General features: G+C 40.1%; 2 protein-coding genes across 4 annotated transcripts in view; both read left to right on the top strand.

The window, feature by feature from the left end:
• The first annotated feature begins 1,725 nt into the window (after window positions 1–1,725).
• On the top strand, window positions 1,726–7,344 carry LOC135547492 (UPF0547 protein C16orf87 homolog). Its single transcript, XM_064976556.1, has 4 exons — window positions 1,726–2,089; window positions 3,043–3,139; window positions 5,755–5,934; window positions 6,418–7,344. The coding sequence occupies exons 1-4, from the start codon at window positions 1,949–1,951 to the stop codon at window positions 6,534–6,536; spliced, it is 537 nt and encodes a 178-aa protein (XP_064832628.1). The 5' UTR covers window positions 1,726–1,948; the 3' UTR covers window positions 6,537–7,344.
• A 421-nt stretch (window positions 7,345–7,765) lies between these two features.
• LOC135547470 (myosin light chain kinase 3-like) overlaps window positions 7,766–26,638 on the top strand; it is a 34,448-nt gene continuing 15,575 nt past the window's right edge. The window contains exons 1-2 of one of the 3 annotated variants that reach the window (XM_064976522.1): window positions 7,766–7,951; window positions 11,391–11,566. In XM_064976522.1, the coding sequence (XP_064832594.1) occupies window positions 11,489–11,566 (78 nt within the window). In that variant the 5' untranslated portion in view covers window positions 7,766–7,951; window positions 11,391–11,488. Of the gene's footprint in view, window positions 7,952–11,293; window positions 11,567–21,752; window positions 22,544–26,638 lie in introns of those variants that run through there. The other 2 variants (XM_064976530.1, XM_064976514.1) reach the window with 2 other exon arrangements.

Here is a 26,638-nt window from a genome sequence, read left to right as displayed (position 1 = left end):
TATTGCAGCACAAAGGATGTGAGAGTGAGGTCATCACCGGCCTACTAGCCACCACCGATCCCTTTTTCATTTGTCTGTTTGTTTTGTCTTATTAGTTTCACCTGTGTCTTGTTGTATGTGCTTAATGAGCTTCCTTATTTAAAGTATGTGTACCCGCCCTTGTTTTGTGCGTGATTGTCTTTGTGTTACGTGTGTGCGTTTAGGTAGAGGTGTCTAATATTTTCTGGACTTGGCACCCTGTATTTTGGGTAGTCACATTTACTGTTTGCGCCCTGTGTTGTTGGGCTTGTCATTTTTTGTGCCATATTAAAAGAAGACTTTTTCCCAGTGAAACTCTCGGCGCCTGATTCCTTCCTCGCCCACCTAGTCCTGCGTGACAGTCAGAGATGTGAGTGCATGATACACAAATTCTAATCTGACACAAAACTCAAAAACTGTCAAACAAGAGAGGAGAAATTCTCTCTCACAGGCAGCAGTGGATCCAATGACTATTTCAAAGTCTATGTGAAGTTGAATTTGTATTTATTTCCTACGACACAAGAGCTTCCTGCAATATCTGAATATGATGAAGAGGAAATGGAAAGTGAAGAAAATTATATAGGAGACAGATTTTGGCATGCCTACTAAGCTTGGTCACGCAAAAAACTGTTGAGCTATAGCCTATCCCACAGGAATCTTACATTTGTTTCCAAGCAATATTAATGCTGTAATCGTACACCTTGTACACCATAACTCATCATGATCACTGTACACTGTGATACTTCAGTAGAATTGACTTCAAATCGAAAACATGTTTTGTCTTAGTCGCCATTATTACCACTGTATCTCACTGATCATAGTACAGAGCAAACTTGCTGGCATCCTGTGGTACCTTGTATGGGGGATGGTAGCCATGTACACTAAGCCTCTTTGCTTTTCAGACAATGTTTTTATATTGCCATCTATCTTTAATCTACATCATACAGGCACATAGACATAATACATGCAATGTAGGCCTACCACAATAAGTACAATATTTTCTAAAACCTTGGATGTCTATTGTATCAATAAAATCACAGCCACTGAAAACAAATGGGTTTGATTGAATACAATGGGTGTGCATTTGTGCCCTAATCAAATACAAGTTGGCCTAGCATTCACAGTAATTGAATTTCAGTTGGCTATAGTCATTTGATGTATGTAATTAAATATGGTTTAACAAATAGTCCACGAACGTTCCAACCAACGATGTATATAAACCCTGGATTGCTTATGCTATGTATTGGCCGTTGAGAGTCAATGAAGCCACAGGTCGGCCATATTGGTACTCCCCAGTAGGATGAGCCCTCCATAGGAATGAATGGAAATGTTTCACGGACAAAATTAGATGTATTTAAGTATTTGTGTTGTTGTAGTGGGGAAAATAACATTAATCTAAATCATCTAAATGATCTAACTATACTTTAAGGAACATGCTTTTATATATGTGTTCATTTTTTATGCTTAGCTCACATAATATAATTTAAAAGTATACATTAAGGTGTCTGTAATAGAATAAATGTAGCAAAAACGAATGTAGGGATTAATTAATAAATACATTTGTATAGCTCCCAATGTATTTGTACAGTGGGGGAGTGCCAAAATGGAGGCACAGTGGCCTCAACACAGCGCCCCCTTTCTGGTCATCTAGTCACTTGTGTATATTTAAATAATTTGTTCCAGCTGAGCACTGTTTCCGACTCTGTGAGAGGTTAACGTATGCTCAGTGGATAGGATTAAAAATGCAAGCATTATGCAGAACATTTTCTAGTGTACTGTATGTAGCCAACTGTTTTTTAGGCTGAGTGGTGCGCATGCCCCATGTCATAGTAAAGGAAAAGCATAATGAATCCTCTCTCATTGACCACAGTGCGCATGGTCATTGCTTTTGTATAATTTATGTCCGTCTGAGCAAGATCAGCTGCACTTCATGTATTGCAGAAATAAGTTTTACGGCGTTGAAGTAGGCTTTTTTCAAAGGAATCATCGGATAAGGAAACATAATATGTCGGTAAACAAAGCTAAGAAAGTAAAAATGGCTACCAAATCATGCCCTGAGTGCGACCAACAGGTGAGAAAATGTATAGATATTGTTCATTTTGATATATTATGACTTAGTGGAAATGTTGTTTTGCCTCACAGGCATGTGATTTAAAGCCACTGTAGGCTGCTGAAGTCCCATATGGTAGCCTATGAATTCAAGATCTGGAGCAACATAGTATAAACTAATGCAAATAATCAGGCTAATCATCTAAATTAGTATGTGCATTAGATCTCAAACACTGTTACAATGTACCTCAACTATAGCTAGTAAGTGCTTTCAATGACACGTTGATACGATTAAAGAGTCAGAATGTTATTGCTCGCCAAATGTGGCTCGACGTTTCCTTATTTTTGATACACTGTCATACTGTAACCCAACTGAAACTGGTTAATCATCGTGATCTGACTTTGCAAACCATAGGCTATATATAGCCTTAGAACAATATCGCGCGTTGAAATGTCTTAAATGTAGCTGCATTGCTGACATTGATATATTGTAAAAATTAACATATTACACAAATAAATCGTAGTTTATACGGCGACATTTTGATCTAGCTTTTAGATCGTTTCTTGATATCATTTCTCTAAACTGCATCGATGAATTGATTTTCAAAAAATAATGTGTCGACGAAATGTAGGCTACTGGTCTACATTCGATTTGAAAACGCTTTATTCATTAGAACGTTTTAATGTCACCGCTGTTGTCGGCACGTGTCCAAAATATGTGGTGCGTTTCAGCAAGATTGCGCTAAGGACTTTTTCGTGAATTACAAAGGACAGTCCTCTAATATCTCAAAATTGTTGGGCAATATAGTTATCATGGGGGTTAACACTGGCTACGCCCTTGTTTAACAAAAAATACTAAAGTTTATATAGCTTCTGGAATGTAGCCTATGCTTAATAGATGACTTCATCAACAAAGTTTCCTCAGTTTGGAGGAATATTTTATATTAACCATGTTTTATCCTGTTTCATTTTTAGATTCCAGTTGCTTGCAAGTCTTGTCCCTGTGGCTATGTATTCATTAGTCGAAAGCTTCTAAATGCCAAACTGAATGAGAGATCACCACCAGCAATAGGTAAATTAACATACTTCAGGAGCCTACAAATCATAGTTTCTTTGAAGTCCTCTTCACACACTCAATGTTACAATGTTTATTAACTTAGGTATTTTGTTTTATTATGAGCCTGTAAAACATTCACATGAGATTGATGATAAAGTAGTCAGAATGTAATTGTATCAAATGAGTTTGCTGAGTTTAGTCATGTATTAATACAATTACATTCCCCCTCCCCTGGTTATTCACTTAAGATGTATTGGTGTTTATTTATTTTTTGTCAGTTGGATCAGAGTATAATATTTGAGTGGTGCAGTGCTGGCTGGTTTAAATGGCTATTTGCTTGAGTGAGTAGCCTACTGCAAGAAGTGGGGGGATGGGATATTTTATTCCTGACTGAAAAGCTTGTTCCCTCAGTTCTCTCTTGTAGGCTTTTGCAGTAGCATAAGGCAGCCTATATCGCTGACTGTGAAAAGTTAGATCTTACATTTAGCTGTAGAGTTAGATCATGTTGTCTGTCATGAAATTTGACATTTTCAGAATACAGATATCTAACAGGATTTGATTAAGCCATTTCCAAAAGGTGATTAGGAAAATAAATTAGAATACAGAATTGTTATATAACCCATTAAATGCCAGCTCATGCTGCTATGATCCTGTCAAATGTGGAAAGTGTAAGGATTAAATCGATATAGGGCACAGAAGCCTGCCTGTGTATCTGAGCATGTTTACAGAATACTAGTTCACTGTTATTCCAATCAGGGCTTTTCCCGTGTGCGTGTCATCAATGTGCTACTGTCTGCCCATAGCCTTGCATCTCCCTCCAAACAGACTGTTTAAAAATGCAGTAACATTTAAGCAATTATTTTAATCAGTTTTTTGAAGAATATGCCATAGAAATACCTTAAATAGATTAGTGCTACTTTATTACCTGAAAATAAACACATTTCTGCAAATATATATATTTTCAACCTTAAAGGATGAGAACCAGTACAATACGGCTGTTTAGTTTTTAAAAGATGGAGTGATTGGAATGCTAAACGTAGGCTAGTACTTAAAAAATAAATATCTAGGTAGGGGTGAAATCATCGTGTATAGGCTATCGCAGTGCCTGAAGTTATGAATGGAATGTTAACACATGCCTTTGAACTTTGTTGTATTAAACACTTAGTATTAGACAGTTTATGGAGTAGAATTACTCGCATCTTCTCTTGCTTTATGATACAATTTCATTAGTTTCTTATGATACAGAATGAACTTTGAGCTATTGTAGTTAATAAGTATTTTGAAGGCAGAGAAGACTGGTTCCATTTGAAGAGGAAGGAGTCTTGAATTTCAGCTCTGTGATTTTTAATGATGGGTTTTGGCTTCCCCCCTCTCCTTAAATAGTTTATCATTTGCCTCTCCTCGCTGTAATTTCTGTAGACTGTCTCAGGTTTTCAGGTTAAAATTTGAGTACTTCCTTTGTAACTTTGAACAGACACTAATAAAACATTTATTATTGTTGACTAGGAAGACTAAGGTTGCACTGAACCTTTTTTTCTGGGTAAAAGTGCCAATAGTTGTATTTATTTTTTTGCTCGCTCATGATTCCTCAGTGGAACATATTTATATAAGACTGTAAGTAAGTTATGTATATGATGTTTATGTTATAGTATGGAGTGCAATAGTTTTCTCGGACTATTGATTATGTCACAATTTTATGACAATATTGTCAGTCTGAAGAGGATGTGTGTTCTTGTTTGGGCAAGCTGTTGATAAGGCTAGAATTCCTGGGAGATTCTGAAGTTGTGTGTATTCTCGCATAGCAGAAACGTGGTTGATGTAGAAAATATATTTTCAGGCTTAGTCCAGACTTTGAAACAATCAATTGAATTTAATAGCAATACTATTGCTTTGCAATTATTACAGAGTTACTAAAAAACTATGCAATAATATGTTAATACAATATTGTTAGTAGTGGGTTGCTACACAGTTATAAAGCATTACCCTTTTGGGCACCAAATATTTGTCCATTTGTATCACTATTTTATCTGGCCCTTTCAATCAGTCCTGGTTTTGAAACCAAAATACTCCCGGGTGCACACTCACTGCCTACACCACTCAGGAAGCAGCATATGTGGTCATTTAAATTTCTGAAGAGGAAGGCTTTTTAAAAGGCCACTAGACAGAAACTCCTAGTGAAATATAGGCCTACCTCCTGCTCTGGTAATAAGAACACTCCACTGATTCAATGACTTAGTGGTTTTGAGGCAACAGCACACCTAGGATGCTAGATATGCATTGGAATCACCGAAAAAAGAATGCAAGCGTCTTCCTTTTGGTGGAATCGTGTTGAATATGAGAGGAGCTATTCTGTTGTTATTTTAAGGCTGTATTGTTGGTAGAGAGGGGTTGGTAGGAGAGAAAAAGTGGAGGCTAAGATGTTTAATACCATATAGCCTTCCCACAAATTTTCCATAACATACATTTAAACTGGAGTCATTGGCATAAGACGATTTGTCCTTAGGATGTATGATGCATTTGATACTTTGACATATTTGAAGGCAATTCATTACTTTACATTAATCTTTCATTTCCATATGGCATATTTTTAGTGTTCATACAATTAAAAAAAAAAAATCTGCTCTATTTAGACAAGTTGGATGCAAAGAGGAGGAGAACTGAAAGAATTCGCAGAGAGAAGATCAACTCTCCGTCAACCAATGACATGGAGAACAGAAGGCGATGCCGCTCCAACAGCCAATCTGATCAGATCCGGAGAGGGCGGGGCAGGCCAAAGACAGTTGGGCTGAAGAAGCAGGAGGAGGAGAAAGGTAAAACAATAATAAAAAGTGACACTCAATGACAATGGTGCAAGTTATGATATACTAAGCGTTTCCAAGATACTTTCTAAGCTTTGTTATTCTTCATTGTTTTGTGTTGACTCTTTTACTATTACTCTTTTAGTAATATTTCAGTATTTTCCAGTCACAGGACATAAGGCTGGTGATTAGTGCAGTATTGGGACAAAGCTGGGGGATTTGTGTTTGGATGACAGATTTACAGAGAGGGTTGCTCTCTCCTCTCACCCATGAATAAATCATGGTGTCCCTGACTCTGCCTGTGCTTTAGCGGCTGATCTATAAAGAGAAATATCATTATGCAGGTTCCTCCTGTGTGGAAGACAGAAATTATGTTAATATATTGCCCAAGGTTATTGTTGTCACATGCAAATGATGTATGTTTCTGAATGGGTTTTCTCTATTAACCAGGGAATGTTGTTAATTCATTTTCTTTTGTGTTTTTTTTTTTACCAGAAAAATTTGAGAAAGAAGTTGATATCTATGCCAACCTCTCAGATGAGAAAGCATTTGTGTTTTCGGTGGCATTGGCCGAGATCAACCGAAAGATCCTGGGCCAAAGACTGATCCTATAGACAGACCAGATGGTTGCTTTGAGGGATTGACATGTGAAACCTAAGATTGTTACTGTGGAGAAACCCATGGATGACCACCACAGTGTGTCTAACAGGGTATGAACTCTGACCCATGAACTCCCTGCCCGATTGGTCAAAGCCTTGGGAAAATGGAGATGTTGGGGAACATTGAGAAGCAGGCACCTGGTCTGCTCAAGAGGAAATGTTGGAACCAACTTGTATCTTTAGAGTAGCTTATGGAATTGGAGGGGGTAGGACATCTGAATATTTATCTTTTAATCAGATTTTATATTATATATATATATATATATATATATATAGATGATATGGTATAAGATTTATCACCTTGTCAGCCAAGAAAGCTGTCGGTAGCAAATGCAAAACATTTCTATTAAAAAAGGGCATAAATATGTTGAAGCATGGAGGGCCATCCTAGCATTGTAACTGGCTTCTATAATGTTATTGGCTTGTAGTGCTAGTAAACATTGTTTATTTAAGTCTAGATGCCATTGGAACATAATGTTCAATATATTTTGTATCATGCTTAAGACTTTGGGAGAAGGCCTTGCACATTTATATTTATAATGCTTGTGTACCATCTTAATTTAAATGCATATTGTTTTGTCTTTTGTTTTATTATTGGTGACAATATATTAAATATGTCATATTTGCTTTGGACACCTGTAATTTAAATGTCAAAGACAAATCCTCTTTAATGTGACTTATTTTTGTCATTAAAAGAGATGAATCACAACCACCACTGTCAGATGTTGGGCCTTAATGAGCAAATATAAGTTTTTATTTAAGAGTGTGTTGTACTTTGTTGATTTACTGCACATACACATCATTCACTGGTACTATAGTGTATTACCCACCGTCATGTCTATATGTTACCTTGCGGCAGGCAGAGGGATTGGCTTGGCCTCTGAGACACCTGTTTGTAACCTGCCCACTTCTCCTGGAGACAGCTGCTGCTGCCGTTTCTCCAGCTCTGCTCTACCTCCCTCCACAGGGGAAAGGCCCTGCCATTAAAGGCTCATCCGTCTGGAAGACATCCCAGTTTCCATGGAACTCAACAGATCTCAACCTCACAGGATAATCCTGTTGGAGACATTTTCAACTGCCTGGCCTCTTTGTTCACCAAACGGCATTGTACATGTATGAATGTACAGAAACTTGCGTACGTCATATCCTGGTTATTCATACAATGAGTGAAACCTAGAGAGTAAACACTGCTGGTGTTTGAATATGCAAAGCAGGGCTGTTAATGATGAGCTATAATGAGACTTTTTCTTCTTGGTTAGGAAAAGGGTTCTGTGTGCTGTATTATTGACACCTCAGTCCTTGTGAGAAACTGTGGCCATTCTGTGAACCAGAAAGAGACCGTGTTCAGCATGCCCCAATGGGAAATACATGTGAGTAAAAACAAAAGACAGTGCTGTTCTTATAGGGGGGAAAGTAATGAATTTTAATCTAAGTGAAGTAATAAAAAGGTTATTTGAGAGTTGGATTAAAGAACTTTGACCCTTAAATTCACTGTGAAATTGACAGAACCCAGATGCAGTTTCATAAGAGGAGGGCATTGGAAGTATATGGCTATAAATTATCCTGGATGCATTTTGTTTTATGTCATGGGGATTATGTGGATTGGCTGCCCTAAGAAATTGTATTAATTCCCCTCAAATATTCAGAGGAGACTTGGACACAATGAAGAAGGGATTCAGGGTGAACCCGGGATTTTCTTTCTTCTCAAAGCCAACATTTACATAAGATACTTGAGTAAAGCCTGCCTGTTGCAATGCAAAACCACAGGAGATGGGTGTCAACTTTCACATTGGGCCTCTGATTCGAATACATTCAAACATTAAATAATACACATCCATCCGCTATCTACAAGCACCATTTGAAAACGAAAGTCATGATATTAGTCAACCACTGCTCCAAATTCTGAAACTCACTCTTAATGACATTTTCTGAGAAAATGACTATGTTCTGTGAAATGTAGAACATGATTGAAATGAGAATCGGTTGTTAATGGAAATCACTCACGCAGTCAGACCTTATTTGGATTTCTTAAGGGTATAAGGATAAAGGACGCTACCTGATGAGCACATTTCAGAAATCATGTACTGTAATGTGAGAAAGTTCCATGATGACAGTATCATTACTGCATATGGCTGGTAGTGGGACTGAAATTAACACGCTGAGCCCAGGCTGGGCAGGGCTGTTAATGATGAAATGCCTGGCCCAGCCTGAATACCATTCCCTATTACCACATGCCCCCAGGAACACTGAGATCCCTGGCTTTCTATCTAACAGGAAATAGTGAAGTGAGCAATACTGAGCACCCATGCCCATAGACAGAAAGATGGAGAGAGAGAATAGGGGTCTAGGGAGAGAGAGAGATACGTGTGCACACTAAAAGTCTATCGTTACTCAAACAAAATTGCCATTTGTTCCGTGTGGAGTGTTCCCCAAGTCACATGACTCACATATGCTCTCATTAACCAGCGAGAGAGTTCTTTGTTCAGATCTTGGCGTATGTAACCTGGCTACTTTCCAATGTAACATGAGATACTGTATATTATTCGCTTTATGGAATTTGAGGACAATTTTATAATTAAAAAAATGATTAAACATACAGTAGCTAATACTCCTAACATTATTTTAAAATCTAATCTGTTCGGTTTATTATTTGCCCAATATTATAGTTTGCATATAATCCATGCTTGTAAGGTGTGCTTGAGGATGTTGCCTACTGGAAAACCAATGTCAAACTGTGAACCACCCTCATGTCCTAGAGACCAACATTTAAATGTTTTCACTTTCTCTCCTATAGACCCTACTCCCTTCGTAACATGTGAAATTATTGCATGTAAATAATTTAGTGCCTTGTCCTTTTCTTTGTCATTGAAATGTTAAAATGCTATGTAGTCTCTCTTTCAACCACTGGAGGGCAATCCAGTGACATAAGAATCCGGTGCTGAGTTCACATAATTAACAGTAAATGTTAATTTTTGTGAAATGGTGATCTCTCAGTCTCCTCTGCTATGACATCATATGTGGCAGAAAGAATTTAATTAAATGTCTTCAAATTAACAAACATCAAATGAAAAGTGGTTATTATAATTATAAGCCACTCTACTTCAAAGAACATTAGTCAGTCCATCTATTTTTTATGAAATGGATTGATGGATGAGAGAATCTTTTGCCTTTGTTGCTTGTTTCCCCAGAGAGTTTTTCTCTGGCTCTGGATTTAGATGGAAAATGTAAGGAAACCAGTGGAGGCTGCTGAGGGGAGGATGGCTCATAATAATGGCTGGAACAGTGCGAATGGAATGGCATCAAACCATGTGTTTGATACCATTCCGCTCCAACCAGTATCACGAGCCCGTCCTCCACCATTAAGGTGCCACCAACCTCCTGTGGTAGAAACATCTCTTTCAATGAAATACTGGACAGTCATTCTGAGGTCTTAGCATCCAGGGGACCACTACAGTAAGAGATCAACAATGTGAACAACAAGTTGTTTCAGGAGATTTAAACGTCCCTATTAAGTCTTGTTCGGAAGAATCATCCAGCTTTTCATTTAACTAACAGTCATGTTAGTGTGCATGTGTATCTGTCTTGGAGGACCCAGTGGGCTGTTTTGACCAAAAAAAAACTTGGTCGTAGAGAACAGGACATTGAGTACAATTTCCACGTTAAGTGAGTCAGAGACAGAGACAAGTGCGACAGCATAGACAGACACACATGTCAGGCATCCAAGAAAGACAGATTGTGTAAAACTCTATACACACCAGCAATGACAACAGTTCGAATCATGCTGATTCCTTACCCACCAGCTGTCCTGTGATGTCTAAAGGCAGACAGTTAACTGAAGCATCATCCACATCAGAAGGAGGATTATGACATTGTGACAGTCCACCGGCACACCACCTACATGCTGTTCATAATAGATATGTCATATGTGTGGCTCAAGCACGTGTACATACACAGTGACACATTAACAGGTCAGCCCTAATGAAAATGTGCATCATCATCATCTCCTTAGGACCATTGGGACATTATCCCTCTGGCGTGCATACTTCTTCCTGCATCATAGAGCTGACACTGACCCCTGCAGACACCAGAGCCTGTAGACAATATTCCAAAAACACCATGCACTTCTAAACAAGGCGTTCTGAGGAGGAAAAAACTGCAGTGGGATGCTTGCCAGGAGGTGAAGACTTTTCCATTCCAAACCCTGTTGCTGCCAGGCTGAGAGGGGGCCTCTTTATCCCTGAGTGTAAGACATGGGTGGTTTTGAGGTTAAGACCAGCAACACGATGCCACTGCATTTGAGTGTTGGTGACGCAACTTCTGTTGCCCCAAAGCAGAGTTGTGTGGGATCAGATCCCTAACAGGTTCACACACACGCACGCACTCAAAACACACACACACACACGGAGGGGTAAACAGGATGGGCTACACTGGTATTAACCTCAGTGGGGTGCAGAGAGAGGGCATTCGTGAGAGATCTGAGAACGGGCTCTCTTCACCTCAGACTAGGAATCATCCTCTCATCATCACTGGGTGGGAGAAGGACCCCCACAGAGACCTTCCAAAACAAAAAGGCCAATCTGAACCCCTATTAATAAAGCAGGACACTCACATTTCGTGCATACCCTGCCTAATCTCAGGCAGCTGTTATCTCCCTGCAGGAAGTGCTCTTTGCTCTGGGCCGGCCGTGGTGCTGGAGCAGTGCTGATATCACTACGAGAGGGGACAGGATAGGGACCCAGGACGAGGCACCGGGCGATAAGATAGAGTTGTCTCTGTCAGCACCCATCTTTCTTTTCCACTATGTTTCAGTACCCAGAGGGCCCGGCTTCCCCATTCACCCTCTCCATAAGGCCCAGAGACCCTGGTATGGAGAACCGTAGGTCCTAACCTTGAGCAGAGAGAAAGTGATGGGAACCTCCGTCTATAGAACTCTCCTTCTACGCACTGGAGGTTTCAGCGTGTCTGACTACATTCAAAAGTTCACGGTAAGAGACTTGGCACTCATTGCTTTTGGGTTGAGGTTATACAAGCTAGTTTTATTTTTGTCATTTTATTTAAATCAGGTTCATGGATGAAGTTAGATTCAAGACAGACCATTGGTCACGCAAGGCTGCCTAATTAATAATAGGCATCTAATAAAAGATGCTAGGCAAAACTAAATTAATTCCTTTCTAGATTCTAGAATATTTTTGTGTCTAATATTCATAAGGGTTACATAATATTGAATCACAAATCATCATACACTCAAAGAAAATGATGCATCAACATCATTGAACAGAAACAAACAAACAAACAAACAAACAGCCTTGTGTGCTCAAAATCACATTAGTGCTTGGTCAGTGAAGTGAGACCAAGTCACATTTACTGTACCATATCTAACTCCATTAGTTTTTTTAAATCATTGCCCTTAACACAGCATGGGAGCATCGGGAATGTTATTTGGAGGTGGTCAGGTGGAAAAGAACATTTGGGAGAAGAGTGAGTTATTACGGTGTTGTTTTTCTCAATTACTATTTAAGTCCTTGAATTAAGATTTTCTTATGAAGTAAAACTTATTTTATGTTATTAAATAATATATGAAGCATAGCCCTCAGGGTTAGATCATTTGTTCATCAAGCTTGCCGAAAACATGACTTCTTGCAGAAAAAAAAAGTTGTATTTTTGAAGGTCTGTATTTGTCTATCCATATCAAAAGACAGTTTGTGTGTGTGTGTGTGTGTTTGTGTGTTCCTCTAAGGAGGAAGGGGAGGACCATTCTCTTAAGTGAATTTCATAAAATAAAAATAGTGAAACATTAAAAAAAGTTACCCTTTTTAGATAAAACTAAACTAAATATATTAATGTCACCAAATAATTAAAATAAACTGTTTTGCAATGAAGGTCTACAGTAGCCTCAAAAGCACTCTATAGGGTAGCACCATGGTGTAGCCGGAGGACAGCTAGTTTCCGTCCTCCTCTGGGTACATTGACTTCAATACAAAACCTAGGAGGCTTGAGGTTCTCACCCCCTTCCATAGACTTACACAGTAATTATGACAACTTCCGGAGGATGTCCTCCAACCTATAAGAGCTCTTGCAGCATGAACTGACATGTTGTCCGCCCAATCAAAGATCAGAGAATGAATCTTGTGGTGAACACATAAGCTACAGCTAGCTATCACTTCAGTGCATACAATGTGGTGAGTCGTTGACTCAAAGAGAGAGAAAGACAATAGTTGAACAGTTGGCTATGCCTATCCAAAACTGCAACTCTCAAGTCAAGGTAAGATTTTGGTGTTATACATTTATTGCCATGGGGCCCGCCGGTGTAGCTGCTAAACTGCTTCCTGCTGACTGAACACTGCACTGCATGATTGTAGTGGATTTAATAATGTGTTAGTTTTAGTAGCTACAGTATGTTGACTATGACTTTAATATGGTGACAACGATGTAGGCTGTGTGGGATCATGGGGTGTATTCATTCCGCCAATTCTGTTGGAAAACGTTTCTTAAACGGAGGCAAATGGATCGAAACAGGGATAAAAAAATACCTGATTTTGTCCATTAGAAACTCTTGTTTTCAACTGTTGGACTAATGATTACATCCTAGATTAGCTAGATGCAGGAAAGAGTGTGCAAGGCGGTATTGAATGTGTCAATGTCTGTCACCTTGATTACTCAAATTTCTCTCGACCTGTGCACCTACAATGTAAATGTTAATTCATAGGCTAGGTTGTAGCAACCTTATGATCGGTATAGGGAAATTTGAGTAGCATGCACTATCCTTATCCTAAGCCTATCGATGTTACAGTGAGCTAGGTGAATGGAATATGCATGACAGCCATTCAATATGCTGTAATAAAAATAAGGCCATGCTCATTAAAAAAAAAATTGTCCTCCAACATCTTAAACGGTACAAACCACCACTGGTGTATTAGCATGCTATCTGTTTGTTATCCATAACTTTAACTCTGGCAGCTGGTTTAAGAACATACACAAATCCCTATTATCCTCTGGGTAGCTGTACTTGAGTGATTTTTTAGCAGCAGGCGCGCAGTAGCCCTGAGACTGCCACGCAGCTCCCCTGGAATTCCATGCAGAATACATATCACCCAATGAAGAGAAGCACCACTCGAGATTGAATTTCAGTCAATTTTCTAGAGTGGTCACCAACCTGTCCGATCTCCAAGTCATTTCTAGTCGATAAAGGGCACTGCAGTCCCTGGTTCTAATCCAGGCTGCATCACATCCGGCCGTGATTGGGAGTCCCATAGTGCAGCGCGCAATTGGCCCAGCGTCGTCTGGGTTTGGCCGTCATTGTAAATAAGAATTTGTTCTTAACTGACTTGCCTAGTTAAATAAAGTTTAAATAAAAAATAAATCCTTGTGTTCCTATTTTTTAATTTATTAATCTCGGGCTGTTAATTGTAGGTGCACCCGATTCAGTGAGTTCATGTTTAAATTCTTACTCAGCACTGTCAACACTTTGTAAACCATGAAATGGCTTTGTTCCTATTTCCATTTAGCACTAACGTAAACTCACCCCATTCCGTACAAATGTGCGCAACCGCAACATTCAAACGAGGCTACAAAGAAAACTAATGGGACTGTAGCGACTGTGTTGACGTCAAAATCGGGGGTGTGAACTAGGTTTCTATTCAAGCGTTGATCGACATGGCAATGGCTCTATAGTATTGGAGAAAATTGGAAAATCTGACCCTCCAGTTACATCTTTACGTGTCATGTCGTAACGTACAGCACACGTTAAGCAACTATTTCTGTCTTACAATCTCTCTCCACCAGGTGTAGCACTTCTATCATCCTCTAAAAACAAGAAATGGACAGTGACAGGGGTAAGGGTGGATACCGAGTCATTTTTTTCGTCATCATTGCATGCGATCATCATTCTCAAAGTCTCTGTTCTAAGATCACTTAAGCACCGCCCTAAAAACCCGATTCAAATTCGACACAAACCTTCAAATAGGTATGTAATGACACATTATATAAACTCTTTATATTGTTTTATTTACATTTTAGAGGCGATAAGGTGATAAGTTGGACAGATCGAGTGAAAAAAGCCATTTTCCCACACAACATCCCTCCTTCTCACTATCACGCATTAGTTTCACTTCCCCACCCGCCATTTTTAAAAAGACCCGACAGGGCTCATTGCCTGCTTGAATTATGCAGAAACGAGCAGCGTTTAGGTCATGTAATTGATTCTGTTTGAAAGGGGAGAAATGGTGCTTTACAATGGTATTGACATTACAGTTGATCTGGAAGTATCATGTTTTTGGGGGGCTAAAATAAGGGCAATTGTACAGACCAAGGCGATGTACGAGTTTACGTGAGTTTACGTTACAACAAGCATTGCAGCAGTAATCAATGAGTAGGAAAGTGTATCGATAGGCATGCGTTGTTGTTAGTATTAGCTGCTTGGGTCTTTTAATAGGAATTTTACACTTTTTCTGTTAATAGAAGTAACAACATGAGGCAGAAATAATGCGATGCGAATCAAGTTTTGCCATCAACTGGAAGAGTGTCCCTTTTTGGTCAGTGTCAGTGGAGGAAAGCGAGAGCGGAGGGGATGTTGAGAGGCTAGGATTATCAGTCTGCTGCTCTCTCTCTCTCTGCTGAGACTGACCATAGATGCAGGCACCATCGGCCCAGTAAAGTAAATATTACATCAACCTTTCACTAGGATATGCTGTGGTATTACTCCCACAGAACCACAGTGGTATTTTGAACTTGTGATTGACATGTATCATATTAAGACCTGCTTGTTTTTTTCAAATGTCTGTAGGCCTACATTGAACACTGCACATTTGCTGCTACTGTAGACTGTATGAGAAAACAGCTATTTCCATATTAAAATGTATGGGATGCATTTTCTTCATTGTTTTCGATGGTAGGCCACTCTGGTAGGCCTACATTAGGATCAAATGCTTGGCCACTGTTAACTTTAACTGGGTACAGCCTCGGTGTTCACAGTAAACACTCGCTGGAAATTGCACAGAATTTTCACAATGTTCAAGTTTGTTTATGAGATGACCACCACTATGAGCATACAAACAAACAATGGGAACTTTGGGAAGTCTACAACCATTACTAGGCCTATTTCAACATTACTTTTGTTGAGATGCATTTTACATACGGTAAATATGGCAAACTTTCTCTAGGATTTTACTCTACTGCTACTCTGTTCATATGTATAGTCACTTTAACCATATCTACATGTACAGTTGAAGTCTGAAGTTTACATACACCTTAGCCAAATACATTTAAACTCAGTTTCACAATTCCTGACATTAAATCTTAGTAAAAATTCCCTGTCTTAGGCCAGTCAGGATCACCACTTTATTTTAAGAATGTGAAATGTCAGAATAAGAGTAGAGAATGATTTATTTCAGCTTTTATTTCTTTCAACATGTTCCCAGTGGGTCAGAAGTTTACACACTCAATTAATATTTGGTAGCATTACCTTTAAGTTGTTTAATTTGGGTCAAATGTGTCATGCAGCCTTCCCACAGTAAGTTGGGTGAATTTTGGCCCATTCCTCCTGACAGAGCTGGTGTAACGGAGTCAGGTTTGTAGGCCTCCTTGCTCGCACACGCTTTTTCAGTTCTGCCCACAAAATGTTCTATAGGATTGAGATCAGGGCTTTGTGATGTGCGCTCCAGTACCTTGACTTTGTGCTACAACTTAGGAAGTATGCTTGGGGACATTGCCCATTTGGAAGACCCATTTGCAAACAAGCTTTCACTTCCTGACTGATGTCTTGTAATGTTGCTTCAATATATCCACATAATTGTCCCTCCTCATGATGCCATCTATTTATGGCGGTTTTGGAGCAGTGGCTTCTTCCTTGCTGAGCACCCTTTCAGGTCATGATGCCATCTATTTATGGCGGTTTTGGAGCAGTGGCTTCTTCCTTGCTGAGCACCCTTTCAGGTTATGTCGATTTAGGACTCGTTTTACTGTGGATATAGATACGCTTGTACCTGTTTCCTCCAGCATCTTCACACGGTCCTTTGCTGTTGTTCTGGGATTGATTTTCACTTTTTGCACCAAAGTACATTAATCTCTAGGCGACAGAACGCGTCTCCTTCCTGAGCAGTATGACGGCTGTGTGGTCCCATGGTGTTGGTAGGCCTTGAAATACAATCACATGCACACCTCCAATTGACTCAAATGATGTCAATTAGCCTATCAGAAGCTTCTAAAGCCATGACATCATTTTCTGGATTAAAGCTAAAGGCACAGACAACACACACTGGAATTGTGATACAGTGAATTATAAGTGAAATAATCTGTCTGTAAACAATTGTTGGAAAAATGACTTGTGTGATGCACAAAGGAGTCCTGACCGACTTGCCAAAACTACACTAGTTTTAATGACTCCAACCTAAGTGTATGTAAACTTCCGACTTCAAATGTACATACTACCTCAATCAGCTCGACTAATCAGAGCCTGTATGTAGCCTCGCTACTGTATATAGCCTCACTACTGTTATTTTTCACTGTCTTTTTACTGTTATTTTGATTTCTTTACTTACCTATTGTTCACATAATACCTTTTTTTGCACTATTGGTTAGAGCCTGTAAGTAAGCATTTCACTGTGAGGTCCACACCTGTTCTATTTGGCGCACGTGACAAATAAACTTTGATTTGATATGCTGTGTGGTATTACTCCCACAGAACCACAATGGTATTTTAAACTTGTGATTGACATACATGGATCATATTAATGTCAGGGGTCGTGGAGAAAGAGGAGCATTAGGTACAGCAAAAGACTTTCCATCAGTAGCTCTCCAAACAGATCAAAATACTGACTCCTCTGGTCTGCCAAGAGCTCTAACTAGACCCACTAGGCTCAAACCTTGCCACGCACACTTAGATGCATCAAACACTTCATGAAAATGATGGACTTGTTTTAATAAATCAGTATACCAGTCAGATACAAAACCAGAGAATTTCCCATGCACACAATGCTGTCAGCCGATCATGCACCCCAGAATGTTCCATTCAGTGTAAAATTGGGAAAGATAAAAAAAAAAAAATTGTGGGTTCAAGGCAAACCTCCCACTGACCTGGACCCACAATTCTTCTTCACCCCACCTCACAAAATTCGGTCACGTAACATAGAACTGCCCCTGTAAACGCTAGCTAGGGGAATGGAAACTATGCAGAGGCGTTCAGTCAGACAGTTTTCATGTTTTCTCTTTTGGTAGACAATGGGCTGTAATGGTACAGGGTTAGATGGAGAGGACTTGACGAAACCCAGAATACCCTCTCCAGTGACCTCACAGGTCTGAAATGTTGTTGTGTCAGGGAGGTAGCTTTGGTGTCACGTTTCCATTTCAGAGGGAAAATAACCCAGGTTAACCCTCCAGTTAGTTGGGTTTCCTTTATTTCCTCTGTCTGATGTTCTCCCACTCTCTGATTTTATTGGTGCCTGCCAGGAGCCATGTTTATTTTACTGCTATTGTTACAGATACTTTTACAGACATTAAATACAAGTAAATGTGTTAAGTAGCTCTAGCGGTACCACAGCAGCTGTGCAAATGAAGGAAACTGTCCGTGTGTTTGATGTCTAATGGTCCCTCCCGGCAGGCATGTGCATAGATAGGGCTCTACCTTTGCAGAGAACATGCCCATTTGCCCTTCCAGTCTCCAAAGTGCCCTTTTGGGTGGAAGTATAATTTCCACCAAAATGTTTTTGTTTTTTTAAATTGTAGATTTGTTGTCGTTGTTGTTGTTTTGAAGCCACTGCCCACAAATCATTGTTAAAGTAGTCGGAATGGTAGGTTTGGTGATTGATAAGCCCCTAAATTGTAACGCAGTGGCTGTACGGTAACATTCTATACATGACGTCAGAGCTCAGGGTCTCCACTTCACAATGCTATATGGGTTTTGACTGACAGTGGTTCTAAACTTGACAGTCGTTCGAAATCCCTCACGTTAATTGGGCAACTTTTGAGCATTTGTTGTTTGGATTCAGCCTTGTGTCAGGTGAACTATTGTGTCCTCACATTTGGTCTGATAACTTCCCCATAAGATCCTAAGTGTACTCTTTCAATTGCTCCCATGGTCATGCATATGCTTTTTATAGTTATTTTGTTAAACATTAAAATGTGTCCCCTATCCATATAGACCAGTTTTCACTAGTGTAAAGGGTTAAGCAAAGCAATAAATGTAATAGATCTGTGCCAAATGACGACGGAGTTATTATAGGTGAAATATTAAATGACTTTTCAGGCTAACGGTTATTTATTTGTGCCATTAAAATGTGACTGTCTATTGTTTTTATATACAGTAACTAAATAACCAAAGTAGCCTAATAATTGCTCAACGAGTCCATGACCTTGATTGTTCGGATTTTTCGGGGTTGACCTTTTTTTTTGTTTCAACACACACCCACCAAAAGGTCTTTGCACGGCCCTGCTTCCCGGCAACAGTCGGCCTATATTTGAAATGTTGTTGTGTTCTTGGTATTACGGGCCCACCCTCCATGACCCATGTATATTGGGTCACATTATCATCGCTGGCCTGATCCCATGTCACCGCACCTCTCGTTATCTATTGTTTCCTGTTATTCATTGCAGCTGGCTGCCCCATTTTGGGGGAGTAGACATTCATTTACGAGCAATGCTACTGCCAACGCTTACTTTCTGATATGCTAGGACGCTAGCTAGCTAGCCTGCCCTGGGTTATGGGGTGGTAAAGGGAGTTGTTATGATTGTCCAGAGCTGCTGTGACCCCCCCCCCTCCCGAGTCAGCCAAACCCCCTTGTGGAAAACCACAGCGGAGCCACATTCCTTTGATGGGCCAGCATCCTACCAGAGATTTCCATTGCCACTCCATTGCATAATGTGGTTACATTTAAGTGGGATGGTTCCTGGCGTAGGCCCAAGGCAGAGAGCTAGCCTGTAGTCTCATTGGGTAGGACTTTATAAATAAAGCACCCAGCTTACATTCTGCCCATTAGACTGGGCCTAAGGGACTCCGTCCACTACTTGGCGGTGTTACAGTTGCATATGGATGGTTCTATGGGCTATCTTCTGCTCTCCGGACCAGGAGACAGGGACCCATCATTTCATCAAATCATTGCATCACTATTCACAGCACTGGGATGAAGACATATGCCCAGAATGTGTGATAATTGAATTATTAGACAACACTTTTGTCTTCTTAGAAATGGCCTTAACGCATATTTACCAAGATAATTTTGCTAGAGCTCATTTGTCAACAGCTGGGCATGTTAGCCTAAACAAATGTAAGGTCTAGCTTGTTGAATCATTGAAAAGCAGAGATTTCATCATTGAGGTCCATTTGTCATTGAACTGTCTTTTCAATATTAGGTTAAAGAACAAACACTCTTTAAAATACCCGAATACTTTACTAATAACTGGAAAATGGGGAAAGACCCATGCAGTACAAAATGCCAGGATGTTCCAGGAAAACATTCCTATCCAATGGGACAGTAGGGGACACAGTAGGGGATACCGGGGTTGGATGTCACAGTTTTTACTCTCTCTTATATCTTACAAGACTCCTTTCAACATTAACAGAAATGTCTTGGGTGGAATAGGGACTATTTTTATTCTCATATCTTATTCCAACAAGCAATCAAACCCACCTTGCCCACTTGTGACAACCAGCCCCATCGCAGGGTTGGTTGTCGTATGGGGTGGGTTGTCACATTTGCTAGTAGATTATTCCTTTTTAACTTGAAATTACGCAATATAGCACAGTCTTAGAAATGGCTTTGTTTTATAGAACGATATTCCTAACAGAATTCAGAATTTTATACCTTAAGAACAACGTATGACATTTTGAGTATGTTTGTGTGTGTATGCGCATGTTTGCACACATGTGTGGGTGTGTAATAAAAAATGTGTTTGGTGTCTCCCGAGTGGCGCAGTGGTTTAAGGCACTAAGGCTGTGCCACAAGAGATCCTGGTTCAAGTCCAGGCAACCGGGAGACCCATGGGGTGGCACACAAAAATTAAAAATTAAATAGTCTGGGGCGGTGTGTCAGAGCATCATCAGACTGAGCTTGTTGTCATTGCAGACATGCTCCTCCCTCGTGGTACCCTTCCTGCAGGCACATCCTGACATGACTCTCCAGCATGACAATCCCACCAGCCACACGGCTCGTTCTGTGCGTGATTCCTGCAAGACAGGAATGTCAGTGTTCTGCCATGGCCAGCGAAGAGCCCAGATCTCAATCCCATTGAGCACGTCTGGGACTTCTTGGACCCCCCCCCCCCCCCCCAGAAATGTCCTGGAACTTGCAGGTGCCTTGTTGGAAGAGTGGGGTAACATCTCACAGCAAGAACAGGCACATCTGGTGCAGTCCATGCAGAGGAGATGCACTGCAGTACTTAATTCAGCTGGTGGCCACACCAGATACTGACTGTTACTGTTACTTTGGATTTTGACCCCCCCTTTGTTCAGGGACACATTATTCCATTTCGGTTTGTCACATATCTGTTGACCTTGTTCAGTTTGTCTGTTAGTGAATCTTGTTATGTTTACACATGTTATGTTTAGACAAATAATTCATACATTTTACATTTTTTTATTATTACACAGCACCCTCTAGATTCAAAGTCATATCCACTGTGACAACCAACCCATGAGGCAACCAACCCCAGACTCCCTTACCATGGACCAGAGGGAGAGGGCGACTGCTTAGATTCCTGCTTGCACTTCATCATTCCTCTGTCTACAGAGGTTTATTTTTAAAGGGAAGTGTCAGCCAATGTCAAGTCACTTTCCTTTGAGCGATGATGGGGGACAGTCACCCAATCAGAGCAGCTGTGCTGGGCGGACCAGAACCTTTAGATTCACCAATGGTTCACTTCACTCTATCAGCACCAGTATACAAACTAAAACATATACCAACCAGCAAACAAACAAACAAACTGTACATACCAATGGGGAAGCAACATGACAATGGGTCAACATTTTAAAACAACAACCTTTCCAAAGTTCACAACATCTCTCTCTTAATACTGGCGAAAGGCCATATTCAAAAGGTCATTCCTAGCATGCCCACCAGTCAACAGCATCTTCTGAGGTTGAATTTAAATGTTTTGGTGACGTCAAGCGACCATTGGAATTTTGGCAGTGGGGGGGCTACTATATAAAAAGGTTGGGACAGAGAGGTAGGTAGAGGGGGGGGGAGAAGTGGAAAGATAAGATAGCGAAGAGTTGGTGTTTATTTAAGTAGTGTCATGTCTCTGGCACATACAGACAACAGGGTCCGGCAGACTGCCTGTATGGGAGCGGAACAACACCACCTCGGGAGCTTGAACTAAAATAGATCCAATTCAGCTTGGAGCAAGGTGGATTAGCACAGCTTCCTTTGTCTCGCTTGACACTTGTTCCCTTCTGTGTGGAATTTCTTGGAACTATGAGTAAACCAGAGACATTGGCCTCCTGCATTGCCAAGATGTACGAGGGGGGTAAATTGGACAATGCTGGGGCCCCTTCTGGAGCAATGAAAAAGCCAACTAACAGCCTGCTGAACAGCCTGGGAGGCATGGAGGTCAAGCTGAATCAGCTTGAGGTGAAGGTGGAGCAGATAGCCTGTAGCCAGACAGAGGTCCTCAGGAGGCTGGATATGGTGTGTCAGGGCATGGGGATGCTGGAGAAGGACCTGGCCCAGCTCAGAAAAGACAGGGACCCCCAGGCAGCGGACAGGGGCTCTTGTGGAGGTGGAGGGGACCCAGCCTTGTTCTCGGAGGTCAGGGTAATGTGTGGGGAGACTGTGGCACTGCTGAAGAACTTGCAGCAGGAGGGTAAATGGCAACGGGAGAAAATTGAAGGAATAGAGAGCTCGGTTTCGGCCGTGGACAAGCTCTGGGGATACGTGGGGGAAGTTTTCCGAAGCTCTAAGATAGTGGAGTTCATCTTGAAAGGCATCGTACCCTGGAGGAAACAGGGCCTGCTGTACATCCAAGAGGAGGAGGAGGTCAGTGAGCTCATGTTAAAGCGGGGCTGGCACATCTTTGCCATTTCAGAACTAAATGTGATGTCCTTAGGTGCTTGACAATGTTTGAGCTATGGTTTTAACATTTTATAATCAGTTCTTTTTGTGAGCCATTACCCACTTAATTTAACCTTTAGAAAGTACGCAGTGCATTATGTACTGAGTGCACTGTCATTATGTTTAGTTCTCACACTTTTTAAATACTTTCTCATTCAAATGGGAACATGAGTTCAAATTAGTTCATTTGCAGCATTGGATATGCAATGTTCATCCGGTTTAATTCACCAAATGATGTGGTGTAAAATAAATGGAACAATTTCTCTTTTGAAAATGACTAATTCATGCTTTGGGCTTGTGGGAAAGGATTTCAATATTCGTGATTTGACTACTGTAACAGCATCTTTTGTTAAATGTTAACTCTCAATAAGTGGTCATTGCTATTTTCATAGGTCATGACCTAACATAATGAGGGAGTGTAAATTGAAGTTGGACGTTTGTCCAGCAAAATGTCAGTTGAAATTCCCAGTGCAAAGTGTTGCTACTATAGTAGCCTTGTACAATGTCACTTAACCAGGCGACCTGTGTCACCGACTGTCTCTAGAATGTTTGTTCAGCTGTTGGGAAACAATGTGAGCTGTTTCAGTAATGTTACTGTCAAGATCAGGCTGTTGGCTAGCATTAAGTTCAAAGTGAAACTGAAGTGCGAGGGATTTGTTCCCCACTGACTGTATGCTTCCCCCCCAGCTCATGACAATTTAGGGTAAAGAATCTGAATTACATATAATATATGAATAATCTATTTTCTGATTCATATCAAAATTAGATTCTCACCACTGGCATCTTGATAATCTTGACATTAAATACTAATGTTTGCTACCACATACAGTAGCCTACTAACAAACCATTAGAAGGCAGATGGAACCAAATACTGGTCATCTATTTGTTTGAACATATAATTAGGAATTAGAATAGTCATTCAATATGATCTCTTATTTATTCATTTATTTATTTCAACCTTTTTATTTTTACCAGGGAGTCCCACTGAGACCAAGGTCTCTTTTACAGATGAGCACTACAGAAATGACAGAAAATACACACTTCAAAATACAGGGCAGAAAGGAAAAACATGGTCATAAAAAACAAAACACATTCATCAATAAATAAGCCCTCAATTAGCTTTCTGAATTGGCCTAGAGGCACCAAAATATTACATGTAAAGTACATTTAGAAGATTGTTCCACTAGAAGCTGATTTACCTAAGTCAGTAGAGACCAAAGGAATTTCCAGAGTTAGCCATCCCGGAGACCGGATGTGATAATTCGTATGTCTAAAGTTTAGTAAAGATGTTAGCTGCAGTGGGATTTTTTGTAAAAGGGCTTTATATATGAAAACATAGTAATGTATCAACCTACGTGACATCAAAGAGCCAACCAACTTTCTGGTTAGAGAATGCAGTGATGAGCACTTAAACTGTTGCCTGTAATGATAAACTGCATCTCGTGGCTTTAATGAGGTGGCAGCTGCGTTTATGTAGATGATGTCGCCCTAGTCGAGGACCGATAGCAACGTCGACTGAATAATCTGCTTTCTACTATTTAGCCAGAGCCAGGACCTATTTCTATAGAAGTCCATTTTTATTCTCAGCTTCTTAACTAACTCATCACAGTTTTTTAAAAAGACAGCTTTTCAACTATCCAGATGCCCAGATATTTGTAAGCGGGAACACCATCAATATGGACACCATCAAAAGTGCATATGCTTAATCATCACTCAAGAAAACATCCATCCTCCTGTGTGGCTCAGTTGGTAGAGAAGCATACACAACAGTATCATTGGCATACAAATGCAGGTTGCAATATTTTTTACAGACAAATCAATATTGTTAATGTAAACAACATAGTGCCCAGAACCCTGTGGGACACCTTTTTGTAAAATCCAGGAAACCTGATTTAACACCATCAGTAGATACACATTGAGTTCTATCTGTCAAGTAATTTATTAACCAGTTACATGCAGCCTGGTATAGGCCAATTGAGGAAAGCCTTTGAATTAGCAGTGAGTGATTAACAGTATCAAACACCTTTGACAGGTCAATGAAAAGGGCAGCACAATATTGCCTTTTAACCATACAGTTAACCACATTTATAACTAGGGTTGCAGCAGAGATAGTTTTTAGACCAGGTTATAGCACTGACTGATGTACATTTAGAATGCATTTCAAAGATAAGAAAGATCTTAGCTGAGAATTAAGGATTCTAATAGTTTAGCTAGGCAAGAAAGTTTAGAAATAGGGCGATTTTAATTATTTAGGTCACAAGCGTCTCCACCTTTGTGAAGGGGGAGTACATGGGCCGCCTTTCAAACCTTGGGGATAGTACCAGATATAATAGGCAGGTAAAAAATCTGGGTTAATTATTTGGGATATAATAAGGCATCTAGCACACCACAGATAGTAAATTGTTCAAATGAAAACAGAGATGCACTAGAATTTGACGGGTTAACTGTCCAGTCAGCTAGAGGCTGGCAAAGGGAAGCACAGTTGATTGACTGACCAGGGTCAGTTAAACCACCAATTCTCTCAAATAAAACTAAAAAGCATCACTTATCCCATTCTTCTCAGATATGGTGCCAGAGTCAGACAGAACTTGTTTAGGCAGGGATGAAGAGGAATTTGTATGCTTCAGTGCATTTACTGTTTTCCAAAATGTAGAAGGATCACCAGCAGGGTCAACGCTTAGGAAGTAGGTTGACTTAGCTTTCTTAATCGAGATAGTATCTGTTTCTTAATTGTCTGAAAGATTGCCAATCCACTACAGAGTCAGTTTAACTTGCTTTGACCCAGGCCTGATTTCTCACCTGAATGAGCTTAGATAGAACTCTTGGTTTTCTTCTGAGCTATCTTGGAATTGTTTAATAGGGGCGTGTTTATCTGCCAGAGGAATAAATATTCTAGAGCCAACTCAGGGTTAGGAATACAGGATACAGTGGCTAAATCAGAGTAGAATATGTCATGTAAAAACCATTGAGGAGAAACATTAAAAAAAGTTATGTTCTTAATTAAATGAGAATTAGTATTTTGCTGTTTCGTATCTCTAATACATACTATGGGACAATGATCACTGATATCATATGTAAATACCCCGCTCGACAAACATTTATGCGGTTTAGTAAGAATTAAATCAATCAAGGAGGAGTTAACAGGGTTTTTCACATTTAGCCATGTGGGTTTTGAGGTCAATTGAGTGAGTTTAAAACCAATGCATATGTTCTTAAATTGATCTGAGGCCAGGGATAGCCAATCCAGATTCAAATCCCCCAAAATGACCAACTCCGAAGACAGAAAAGGTGTTAAACACTCAGATATAGCACCAATATACGCCTTGTAAAACAATATTGCCTTAATGGCCACACAAGTACTCTTAAAGCCCAACATTGGACTCCTTGGAGTCCTTAGTCCAAGGACTTTACACGTTCTGTTTAAAGGGTGAATTGGCTGTGGAAGCCAAAACAGACAAATACAGTACTCCATCTAAATGTTACTTTTACATCTAAGTGTCTACTTTGGTAAAGTTCTAGAAATATAAATCCTCTACTGTCACATCACTTCAACATACACACACTCACTGTTTTAACACCGTTGCAGCCAACATTATTTTTCAGTGACAACACATTTGTGGCATCTGTCTTCCGTTAACACACAGCTGTTTGAATATGCAGATAGCTAATTAGCATAGGTAGTCCACTCTCACTTCCATCTGTTTTCCGTAAAAACAAGCACTGTAACATAATATGGATAAGTTGGAACCCTAACGCTATAAAGGTGTGTACAAATTTGACTTCTGTTTTTTGAAAATTATTATATGAATGATAAGGTTGCTGATCGAAAAAAAAAATTCCCCCTACAGAAGACCCCTTCGTCCAATGACTCTTATGTGTAATGTAATGGAACTGAGAGTCAGGATCAAGGGCTACTAAGCACTGTGCTTCTGCCTCAGCATTGCTTTCTCTTAAGGGTTTAAGGCTCGGTAGCTGGAAAAAAACAACAACAAAAAAAACGTTGTGACTGCTGATGTACAA

Source organism: Oncorhynchus masou, chromosome 1 (genome assembly GCF_036934945.1).
Source record: "Oncorhynchus masou masou isolate Uvic2021 chromosome 1, UVic_Omas_1.1, whole genome shotgun sequence".
NCBI lineage: Eukaryota > Metazoa > Chordata > Actinopteri > Salmoniformes > Salmonidae > Oncorhynchus > Oncorhynchus masou.
Note: the sequence above shows the minus strand (reverse complement) of the source record. Positions and strands in the feature narration are given on the sequence as shown.